The 11339-nt window shown below is 60.6% G+C and overlaps 1 protein-coding gene across 1 annotated transcript; it reads right to left on the reverse strand.

Moving 5' to 3' along the window:
* Positions 1-300: 300 nt before the first annotated feature.
* Positions 301-10906, reverse strand: LOC139792222 (pneumococcal serine-rich repeat protein-like). The gene is made up of 15 exons (XM_071735272.1): positions 10368-10906; positions 9452-10133; positions 8699-9364; positions 7946-8611; positions 7193-7858; positions 6440-7105; positions 5687-6352; positions 4934-5599; positions 4181-4846; positions 3428-4093; positions 2793-3340; positions 1904-2585; positions 1151-1816; positions 421-1063; positions 301-320 (listed from the first exon to the last, which is right to left on the reverse strand). The coding sequence occupies exons 1-15, from the start codon at positions 10904-10906 to the stop codon at positions 301-303; spliced, it is 9108 nt and encodes a 3035-aa protein (XP_071591373.1).
* Positions 10907-11339: the final 433 nt, after the last annotated feature.

Genomic DNA, 11339 nt, shown 5'->3' on the forward strand with positions numbered 1-11339 from the left:
TCATTTCGCTGCCCTGGTTGGCAGTGGGACTTTGGCCAGGAGGAGTGGTGGCAAGGCTGTCCACAGCAGCCGTGGACATGGTGGGTATGGTGCTCCGGCTGGATGATGAAGTGGCCTCCGTCTTGCCCGTGGCCTGACCCTGTGTGAGGGGTTTGGAGGTGTGAGTCTCTGTCTGTGTCTCCACAGTGCCAGGCAGCGTGGACAAAAGGCCAGTGCCAGCCTCGGTGGTGCTGGAGGTGGATGCTGAAGTCTTGGGGCTGGGCACGCTGGAAACTGGGCTGTGGCTGTCGGGCTGTGTCATCACGGTGCTCTGCCCAGGGCTGGTGATGCCAGGAGTGGAAGAAGGAGCAGAGGACAGCGATTCTGTGGTGGGGTGGGAAGTGGTTTTCAAGCCCACCTCAGTGGCTGTGCTGGCACTACTTGTGTGTGAGCTTTGAGTGTCTTCTGAGGATGCCTCAGGGGAGGAGGAGGAGGAGGAGGAGGAGAAGGAGTGGGTCGTCACTGCCGAGCTGGGCCTGAGAGACACAGAGGCAGCACTGACGCTCGCTGTGCCCGTGACTGTGGCAGTGGCGTTATAGCTCATGGTGTGGAAGGAGGAACTCGTTGCCTCGCTCGAGGAAGACATCCCTTCTAGAGTGTGTGTCGTGGGTGCAGTCTCTGTGCTCCCTTCTATGCTCCCATTCCCTGTTGTGGAGGGTGTCCCTGACAACGTTGCCAGTGTGGAGACTGACGTCTTGGCGTTGGGCTCCGCCGTCATTTCGCTGCCCTGGTTGGCAGTGGGACTTTGGCCAGGAGGAGTGGTGGCAAGGCTGTCCACAGCAGCCGTGGACATGGTGGGTATGGTGCTCCGGCTGGATGATGAAGTGGCCTCCGTCTTGCCCGTGGCCTGACCCTGTGTGAGGGGTTTGGAGGTGTGAGTCTCTGTCTGTGTCTCCACAGTGCCAGGCAGCGTGGACAAAAGGCCAGTGCCAGCCTCGGTGGTGCTGGAGGTGGATGCTGAAGTCTTGGGGCTGGGCACGCTGGAAACTGGGCTGTGGCTGTCGGGCTGTGTCATCACGGTGCTCTGCCCAGGGCTGGTGATGCCAGGAGTGGAAGAAGGAGCAGAGGACAGCGATTCTGTGGTGGGGTGGGAAGTGGTTTTCAAGCCCACCTCAGTGGCTGTGCTGGCACTACTTGTGTGTGAGCTTTGAGTGTCTTCTGAGGATGCCTCAGGGGAGGAGGAGGAGGAGGAGGAGGAGGAGGAGTGGGTCGTCACTGCCGAGCTGGGCCTGAGAGACACAGAGGCAGCACTGACGCTCGCTGTGCCCGTGACTGTGGCAGTGGCGTTATAGCTCATGGTGTGGAAGGAGGAACTCGTTGCCTCGCTCGAGGAAGACATCCCTTCTAGAGTGTGTGTCGTGGGTGCAGTCTCTGTGCTCCCTTCTATGCTCCCATTCCCTGTTGTGGAGGGTGTCCCTGACAACGTTGCCAGTGTGGAGACTGACGTCTTGGCGTTGGGCTCCGCCGTCATTTCGCTGCCCTGGTTGGCAGTGGGACTTTGGCCAGGAGGAGTGGTGGCAAGGCTGTCCACAGCAGCCGTGGACATGGTGGGTATGGTGCTCCGGCTGGATGATGAAGTGGCCTCCGTCTTGCCCGTGGCCTGACCCTGTGTGAGGGGTTTGGAGGTGTGAGTCTCTGTCTGTGTCTCCACAGTGCCAGGCAGCGTGGACAAAAGGCCAGTGCCAGCCTCGGTGGTGCTGGAGGTGGATGCTGAAGTCTTGGGGCTGGGCACGCTGGAAACTGGGCTGTGGCTGTCGGGCTGTGTCATCACGGTGCTCTGCCCAGGGCTGGTGATGCCAGGAGTGGAAGAAGGAGCAGAGGACAGCGATTCTGTGGTGGGGTGGGAAGTGGTTTTCAAGCCCACCTCAGTGGCTGTGCTGGCACTACTTGTGTGTGAGCTTTGAGTGTCTTCTGAGGATGCCTCAGGGGAGGAGGAGGAGGAGGAGGAGGAGGAGGAGGAGGAGTGGGTCGTCACTGCCGAGCTGGGCCTGAGAGACACAGAGGCAGCACTGACGCTCGCTGTGCCCGTGACTGTGGCAGTGGCGTTATAGCTCATGGTGTGGAAGGAGGAACTCGTTGCCTCGCTCGAGGAAGACATCCCTTCTAGAGTGTGTGTCGTGGGTGCAGTCTCTGTGCTCCCTTCTATGCTCCCATTCCCTGTTGTGGAGGGTGTCCCTGACAACGTTGCCAGTGTGGAGACTGACGTCTTGGCGTTGGGCTCCGCCGTCATTTCGCTGCCCTGGTTGGCAGTGGGACTTTGGCCAGGAGGAGTGGTGGCAAGGCTGTCCACCGCAGCCGTGGACATGGTGGGTATGGTGCTCCGGCTGGATGATGAAGTGGCCTCCGTCTTGCCCGTGGCCTGACCCTGTGTGAGGGGTTTGGAGGTGTGAGTCTCTGTCTGTGTCTCCACAGTGCCAGGCAGCGTGGACAAAAGGCCAGTGCCAGCCTCGGTGGTGCTGGAGGTGGATGCTGAAGTCTTGGGGCTGGGCACGCTGGAAACTGGGCTGTGGCTGTCGGGCTGTGTCATCACGGTGCTCTGCCCAGGGCTGGTGATGCCAGGAGTGGAAGAAGGAGCAGAGGACAGCGATTCTGTGGTGGGGTGGGAAGTGGTTTTCAAGCCCACCTCAGTGGCTGTGCTGGCACTACTTGTGTGTGAGCTTTGAGTGTCTTCTGAGGATGCCTCAGGGGAGGAGGAGGAGGAGGAGGAGGAGGAGGAGGAGGAGGAGGAGTGGGTCGTCACTGCCGAGCTGGGCCTGAGAGACACAGAGGCAGCACTGACGCTCGCTGTGCCCGTGACTGTGGCAGTGGCGTTATAGCTCATGGTGTGGAAGGAGGAACTCGTTGCCTCGCTCGAGGAAGACATCCCTTCTAGAGTGTGTGTCGTGGGTGCAGTCTCTGTGCTCCCTTCTATGCTCCCATTCCCTGTTGTGGAGGGTGTCCCTGACAACGTTGCCAGTGTGGAGACTGACGTCTTGGCGTTGGGCTCCGCCGTCATTTCGCTGCCCTGGTTGGCAGTGGGACTTTGGCCAGGAGGAGTGGTGGCAAGGCTGTCCACAGCAGCCGTGGACATGGTGGGTATGGTGCTCCGGCTGGATGATGAAGTGGCCTCCGTCTTGCCCGTGGCCTGACCCTGTGTGAGGGGTTTGGAGGTGTGAGTCTCTGTCTGTGTCTCCACAGTGCCAGGCAGCGTGGACAAAAGGCCAGTGCCAGCCTCGGTGGTGCTGGAGGTGGATGCTGAAGTCTTGGGGCTGGGCACGCTGGAAACTGGGCTGTGGCTGTCGGGCTGTGTCATCACGGTGCTCTGCCCAGGGCTGGTGATGCCAGGAGTGGAAGAAGGAGCAGAGGACAGCGATTCTGTGGTGGGGTGGGAAGTGGTTTTCAAGCCCACCTCAGTGGCTGTGCTGGCACTACTTGTGTGTGAGCTTTGAGTGTCTTCTGAGGATGCCTCAGGGGAGGAGGAGGAGGAGGAGGAGGAGAAGGAGTGGGTCGTCACTGCCGAGCTGGGCCTGAGAGACACAGAGGCAGCACTGACGCTCGCTGTGCCCGTGACTGTGGCAGTGGCGTTATAGCTCATGGTGTGGAAGGAGGAACTCGTTGCCTCGCTCGAGGAAGACATCCCTTCTAGAGTGTGTGTCGTGGGTGCAGTCTCTGTGCTCCCTTCTATGCTCCCATTCCCTGTTGTGGAGGGTGTCCCTGACAACGTTGCCAGTGTGGAGACTGACGTCTTGGCGTTGGGCTCCGCCGTCATTTCGCTGCCCTGGTTGGCAGTGGGACTTTGGCCAGGAGGAGTGGTGGCAAGGCTGTCCACAGCAGCCATGGACATGGTGGGTATGGTGCTCCGGCTGGATGATGAAGTGGCCTCCGTCTTGCCCGTGGCCTGACCCTGTGTGAGGGGTTTGGAGGTGTGAGTCTCTGTCTGTGTCTCCACAGTGCCAGGCAGCGTGGACAAAAGGCCAGTGCCAGCCTCGGTGGTGCTGGAGGTGGATGCTGAAGTCTTGGGGCTGGGCACGCTGGAAACTGGGCTGTGGCTGTCGGGCTGTGTCATCACGGTGCTCTGCCCAGGGCTGGTGATGCCAGGAGTGGAAGAAGGAGCAGAGGACAGCGATTCTGTGGTGGGGTGGGAAGTGGTTTTCAAGCCCACCTCAGTGGCTGTGCTGGCACTACTTGTGTGTGAGCTTTGAGTGTCTTCTGAGGATGCCTCAGGGGAGGAGGAGGAGGAGGAGGAGGAGGAGGAGTGGGTCGTCACTGCCGAGCTGGGCCTGAGAGACACAGAGGCAGCACTGACGCTCGCTGTGCCCGTGACTGTGGCAGTGGCGTTATAGCTCATGGTGTGGAAGGAGGAACTCGTTGCCTCGCTCGAGGAAGACATCCCTTCTAGAGTGTGTGTCGTGGGTGCAGTCTCTGTGCTCCCTTCTATGCTCCCATTCCCTGTTGTGGAGGGTGTCCCTGACAACGTTGCCAGTGTGGAGACTGACGTCTTGGCGTTGGGCTCCGCCGTCATTTCGCTGCCCTGGTTGGCAGTGGGACTTTGGCCAGGAGGAGTGGTGGCAAGGCTGTCCACAGCAGCCGTGGACATGGTGGGTATGGTGCTCCGGCTGGATGATGAAGTGGCCTCCGTCTTGCCCGTGGCCTGACCCTGTGTGAGGGGTTTGGAGGTGTGAGTCTCTGTCTGTGTCTCCACAGTGCCAGGCAGCGTGGACAAAAGGCCAGTGCCAGCCTCGGTGGTGCTGGAGGTGGATGCTGAAGTCTTGGGGCTGGGCACGCTGGAAACTGGGCTGTGGCTGTCGGGCTGTGTCATCACGGTGCTCTGCCCAGGGCTGGTGATGCCAGGAGTGGAAGAAGGAGCAGAGGACAGCGATTCTGTGGTGGGGTGGGAAGTGGTTTTCAAGCCCACCTCAGTGGCTGTGCTGGCACTACTTGTGTGTGAGCTTTGAGTGTCTTCTGAGGATGCCTCAGGGGAGGAGGAGGAGGAGGAGGAGGAGGAGGAGTGGGTCGTCACTGCCGAGCTGGGCCTGAGAGACACAGAGGCAGCACTGACGCTCGCTGTGCCCGTGACTGTGGCAGTGGCGTTATAGCTCATGGTGTGGAAGGAGGAACTCGTTGCCTCGCTCGAGGAAGACATCCCTTCTAGAGTGTGTGTCGTGGGTGCAGTCTCTGTGCTCCCTTCTATGCTCCCATTCCCTGTTGTGGAGGGTGTCCCTGACAACGTTGCCAGTGTGGAGACTGACGTCTTGGCGTTGGGCTCCGCCGTCATTTCGCTGCCCTGGTTGGCAGTGGGACTTTGGCCAGGAGGAGTGGTGGCAAGGCTGTCCACAGCAGCCGTGGACATGGTGGGTATGGTGCTCCGGTTGGATGATGAAGTGGCCTCCGTCTTGCCCGTGGCCTGACCCTGTGTGAGGGGTTTGGAGGTGTGAGTCTCTGTCTGTGTCTCCACAGTGCCAGGCAGCGTGGACAAAAGGCCAGTGCCAGCCTCGGTGGTGCTGGAGGTGGATGCTGAAGTCTTGGGGCTGGGCACGCTGGAAACTGGGCTGTGGCTGTCGGGCTGTGTCATCACGGTGCTCTGCCCAGGGCTGGTGATGCCAGGAGTGGAAGAAGGAGCAGAGGACAGCGATTCTGTGGTGGGGTGGGAAGTGGTTTTCAAGCCCACCTCAGTGGCTGTGCTGGCACTACTTGTGTGTGAGCTTTGAGTGTCTTCTGAGGATGCCTCAGGGGAGGAGGAGGAGGAGGAGGAGGAGGAGGAGTGGGTCGTCACTGCCGAGCTGGGCCTGAGAGACACAGAGGCAGCACTGACGCTCGCTGTGCCCGTGACTGTGGCAGTGGCGTTATAGCTCATGGTGTGGAAGGAGGAACTCGTTGCCTCGCTCGAGGAAGACATCCCTTCTAGAGTGTGTGTCGTGGGTGCAGTCTCTGTGCTCCCTTCTATGCTCCCATTCCCTGTTGTGGAGGGTGTCCCTGACAACGTTGCCAGTGTGGAGACTGACGTCTTGGCGTTGGGCTCCGCCGTCATTTCGCTGCCCTGGTTGGCAGTGGGACTTTGGCCAGGAGGAGTGGTGGCAAGGCTGTCCACAGCAGCCGTGGACATGGTGGGTATGGTGCTCCGGCTGGATGATGAAGTGGCCTCCGTCTTGCCCGTGGCCTGACCCTGTGTGAGGGGTTTGGAGGTGTGAGTCTCTGTCTGTGTCTCCACAGTGCCAGGCAGCGTGGACAAAAGGCCAGTGCCAGCCTCGGTGGTGCTGGAGGTGGATGCTGAAGTCTTGGGGCTGGGCACGCTGGAAACTGGGCTGTGGCTGTCGGGCTGTGTCATCACGGTGCTCTGCCCAGGGCTGGTGATGCCAGGAGTGGAAGAAGGAGCAGAGGACAGCGATTCTGTGGTGGGGTGGGAAGTGGTTTTCAAGCCCACCTCAGTGGCTGTGCTGGCACTACTTGTGTGTGAGCTTTGAGTGTCTTCTGAGGATGCCTCAGGGGAGGAGGAGGAGGAGGAGGAGGAGAAGGAGTGGGTCGTCACTGCCGAGCTGGGCCTGAGAGACACAGAGGCAGCACTGACGCTCGCTGTGCCCGTGACTGTGGCAGTGGCGTTATAGCTCATGGTGTGGAAGGAGGAACTCGTTGCCTCGCTCGAGGAAGACATCCCTTCTAGAGTGTGTGTCGTGGGTGCAGTCTCTGTGCTCCCTTCTATGCTCCCATTCCCTGTTGTGGAGGGTGTCCCTGACAACGTTGCCAGTGTGGAGACTGACGTCTTGGCGTTGGGCTCCGCCGTCATTTCGCTGCCCTGGTTGGCAGTGGGACTTTGGCCAGGAGGAGTGGTGGCAAGGCTGTCCACAGCAGCCGTGGACATGGTGGGTATGGTGCTCCGGCTGGATGATGAAGTGGCCTCCGTCTTGCCCGTGGCCTGACCCTGTGTGAGGGGTTTGGAGGTGTGAGTCTCTGTCTGTGTCTCCACAGTGCCAGGCAGCGTGGACAAAAGGCCAGTGCCAGCCTCGGTGGTGCTGGAGGTGGATGCTGAAGTCTTGGGGCTGGGCACGCTGGAAACTGGGCTGTGGCTGTCGGGCTGTGTCATCACGGTGCTCTGCCCAGGGCTGGTGATGCCAGGAGTGGAAGAAGGAGCAGAGGACAGCGATTCTGTGGTGGGGTGGGAAGTGGTTTTCAAGCCCACCTCAGTGGCTGTGCTGGCACTACTTGTGTGTGAGCTTTGAGTGTCTTCTGAGGATGCCTCAGGGGAGGAGGAGGAGGAGGAGGAGGAGGAGGAGTGGGTCGTCACTGCCGAGCTGGGCCTGAGAGACACAGAGGCAGCACTGACGCTCGCTGTGCCCGTGACTGTGGCAGTGGCGTTATAGCTCATGGTGTGGAAGGAGGAACTCGTTGCCTCGCTCGAGGAAGACATCCCTTCTAGAGTGTGTGTCGTGGGTGCAGTCTCTGTGCTCCCTTCTATGCTCCCATTCCCTGTTGTGGAGGGTGTCCCTGACAACGTTGCCAGTGTGGAGACTGACGTCTTGGCGTTGGGCTCCGCCGTCATTTCGCTGCCCTGGTTGGCAGTGGGACTTTGGCCAGGAGGAGTGGTGGCAAGGCTGTCCACCGCAGCCGTGGACATGGTGGGTATGGTGCTCCGGCTGGATGATGAAGTGGCCTCCGTCTTGCCCGTGGCCTGACCCTGTGTGAGGGGTTTGGAGGTGTGAGTCTCTGTCTGTGTCTCCACAGTGCCAGGCAGCGTGGACAAAAGGCCAGTGCCAGCCTCGGTGGTGCTGGAGGTGGATGCTGAAGTCTTGGGGCTGGGCACGCTGGAAACTGGGCTGTGGCTGTCGGGCTGTGTCATCACGGTGCTCTGCCCAGGGCTGGTGATGCCAGGAGTGGAAGAAGGAGCAGAGGACAGCGATTCTGTGGTGGGGTGGGAAGTGGTTTTCAAGCCCACCTCAGTGGCTGTGCTGGCACTACTTGTGTGTGAGCTTTGAGTGTCTTCTGAGGATGCCTCAGGGGAGGAGGAGGAGGAGGAGGAGGAGGAGGAGTGGGTCGTCACTGCCGAGCTGGGCCTGAGAGACACAGAGGCAGCACTGACGCTCGCTGTGCCCGTGACTGTGGCAGTGGCGTTATAGCTCATGGTGTGGAAGGAGGAACTCGTTGCCTCGCTCGAGGAAGACATCCCTTCTAGAGTGTGTGTCGTGGGTGCAGTCTCTGTGCTCCCTTCTATGCTCCCATTCCCTGTTGTGGAGGGTGTCCCTGACAACGTTGCCAGTGTGGAGACTGACGTCTTGGCGTTGGGCTCCGCCGTCATTTCGCTGCCCTGGTTGGCAGTGGGACTTTGGCCAGGAGGAGTGGTGGCAAGGCTGTCCACCGCAGCCGTGGACATGGTGGGTATGGTGCTCCGGCTGGATGATGAAGTGGCCTCCGTCTTGCCCGTGGCCTGACCCTGTGTGAGGGGTTTGGAGGTGTGAGTCTCTGTCTGTGTCTCCACAGTGCCAGGCAGCGTGGACAAAAGGCCAGTGCCAGCCTCGGTGGTGCTGGAGGTGGATGCTGAAGTCTTGGGGCTGGGCACGCTGGAAACTGGGCTGTGGCTGTCGGGCTGTGTCATCACGGTGCTCTGCCCAGGGCTGGTGATGCCAGGAGTGGAAGAAGGAGCAGAGGACAGCGATTCTGTGGTGGGGTGGGAAGTGGTTTTCAAGCCCACCTCAGTGGCTGTGCTGGCACTACTTGTGTGTGAGCTTTGAGTGTCTTCTGAGGATGCCTCAGGGGAGGAGGAGGAGGAGGAGGAGGAGGAGGAGTGGGTCGTCACTGCCGAGCTGGGCCTGAGAGACACAGAGGCAGCACTGACGCTCGCTGTGCCCGTGACTGTGGCAGTGGCGTTATAGCTCATGGTGTGGAAGGAGGAACTCGTTGCCTCGCTCGAGGAAGACATCCCTTCTAGAGTGTGTGTCGTGGGTGCAGTCTCTGTGCTCCCTTCTATGCTCCCATTCCCTGTTGTGGAGGGTGTCCCTGACAACGTTGCCAGTGTGGAGACTGACGTCTTGGCGTTGGGCTCCGCCGTCATTTCGCTGCCCTGGTTGGCAGTGGGACTTTGGCCAGGAGGAGTGGTGGCAAGGCTGTCCACAGCAGCCGTGGACATGGTGGGTATGGTGCTCCGGCTGGATGATGAAGTGGCCTCCGTCTTGCCCGTGGCCTGACCCTGTGTGAGGGGTTTGGAGGTGTGAGTCTCTGTCTGTGTCTCCACAGTGCCAGGCAGCGTGGACAAAAGGCCAGTGCCAGCCTCGGTGGTGCTGGAGGTGGATGCTGAAGTCTTGGGGCTGGGCACGCTGGAAACTGGGCTGTGGCTGTCGGGCTGTGTCATCACGGTGCTCTGCCCAGGGCTGGTGATGCCAGGAGTGGAAGAAGGAGCAGAGGACAGCGATTCTGTGGTGGGGTGGGAAGTGGTTTTCAAGCCCACCTCAGTGGCTGTGCTGGCACTACTTGTGTGTGAGCTTTGAGTGTCTTCTGAGGATGCCTCAGGGGAGGAGGAGGAGGAGGAGGAGGAGGAGGAGGAGGAGTGGGTCGTCACTGCCGAGCTGGGCCTGAGAGACACAGAGGCAGCACTGACGCTCGCTGTGCCCGTGACTGTGGCAGTGGCGTTATAGCTCATGGTGTGGAAGGAGGAACTCGTTGCCTCGCTCGAGGAAGACATCCCTTCTAGAGTGTGTGTCGTGGGTGCAGTCTCTGTGCTCCCTTCTATGCTCCCATTCCCTGTTGTGGAGGGTGTCCCTGACAACGTTGCCAGTGTGGAGACTGACGTCTTGGCGTTGGGCTCCGCCGTCATTTCGCTGCCCTGGTTGGCAGTGGGACTTTGGCCAGGAGGAGTGGTGGCAAGGCTGTCCACCGCAGCCGTGGACATGGTGGGTATGGTGCTCCGGCTGGATGATGAAGTGGCCTCCGTCTTGCCCGTGGCCTGACCCTGTGTGAGGGGTTTGGAGGTGTGAGTCTCTGTCTGTGTCTCCACAGTGCCAGGCAGCGTGGACAAAAGGCCAGTGCCAGCCTCGGTGGTGCTGGAGGTGGATGCTGAAGTCTTGGGGCTGGGCACGCTGGAAACTGGGCTGTGGCTGTCGGGCTGTGTCATCACGGTGCTCTGCCCAGGGCTGGTGATGCCAGGAGTGGAAGAAGGAGCAGAGGACAGCGATTCTGTGGTGGGGTGGGAAGTGGTTTTCAAGCCCACCTCAGTGGCTGTGCTGGCACTACTTGTGTGTGAGCTTTGAGTGTCTTCTGAGGATGCCTCAGGGGAGGAGGAGGAGGAGGAGGAGGAGGAGGAGGAGGAGGAGGAGGAGGAGGAGGAGGAGGAGGAGGAGGAGTGGGTCGTCACTGCCGAGCTGGGCCTGAGAGACACAGAGGCAGCACTGACGCTCGCTGTGCCCGTGACTGTGGCAGTGGCGTTATAGCTCATGGTGTGGAAGGAGGAACTCGTTGCCTCGCTCGAGGAAGACATCCCTTCTAGAGTGTGTGTCGTGGGTGCAGTCTCTGTGCTCCCTTCTATGCTCCCATTCCCTGTTGTGGAGGGTGTCCCTGACAACGTTGCCAGTGTGGAGACTGACGTCTTGGCGTTGGGCTCCGCCGTCATTTCGCTGCCCTGGTTGGCAGTGGGACTTTGGCCAGGAGGAGTGGTGGCAAGGCTGTCCACAGCAGCCGTGGACATGGTGGGTATGGTGCTCCGGCTGGATGATGAAGTGGCCTCCGTCTTGCCCGTGGCCTGACCCTGTGTGAGGGGTTTGGAGGTGTGAGTCTCTGTCTGTGTCTCCACAGTGCCAGGCAGCGTGGACAAAAGGCCAGTGCCAGCCTCGGTGGTGCTGGAGGTGGATGCTGAAGTCTTGGGGCTGGGCACGCTGGAAACTGGGCTGTGGCTGTCGGGCTGTGTCATCACGGTGCTCTGCCCAGGGCTGGTGATGCCAGGAGTGGAAGAAGGAGCAGAGGACAGCGATTCTGTGGTGGGGTGGGAAGTGGTTTTCAAGCCCACCTCAGTGGCTGTGCTGGCACTACTTGTGTGTGAGCTTTGAGTGTCTTCTGAGGATGCCTCAGGGGAGGAGGAGGAGGAGGAGGAGGAGGAGGAGGAGGAGGAGGAGTGGGTCGTCACTGCCGAGCTGGGCCTGAGAGACACAGAGGCAGCACTGACGCTCGCTGTGCCCGTGACTGTGGCAGTGGCGTTATAGCTCATGGTGTGGAAGGAGGAACTCGTTGCCTCGCTCGAGGAAGACATCCCTTCTAGAGTGTGTGTCGTGGGTGCAGTCTCTGTGCTCCCTTCTATGCTCCCATTCCCTGTTGTGGAGGGTGTCCCTGACAACGTTGCCAGTGTG

This window comes from Heliangelus exortis, chromosome 1, assembly GCF_036169615.1.
Source record: "Heliangelus exortis chromosome 1, bHelExo1.hap1, whole genome shotgun sequence".
NCBI lineage: Eukaryota > Metazoa > Chordata > Aves > Apodiformes > Trochilidae > Heliangelus > Heliangelus exortis.

Bases quoted from the DNA above. Each gene is read 5' to 3' on its own strand.
- LOC139792222 (XM_071735272.1), bottom strand. From the start codon at position 10,906: ATGACACAGCCCGACAGCCACAGCCCAGTTTCCAGCGTGCCCAGCCCC. The intron at 6,353-6,439 runs GTGGGCTTGAAA...AGCCCTGGGCAG, and splicing joins GTGCCAGCACAGCCACTGAG to AGCACCGTGATGACACAGCC. The intron at 2,586-2,792 runs GCCCAGCTCGGC...TGGCATCACCAG, and splicing joins GCTGCCTCTGTGTCTCTCAG to CCCTGGGCAGAGCACCGTGA.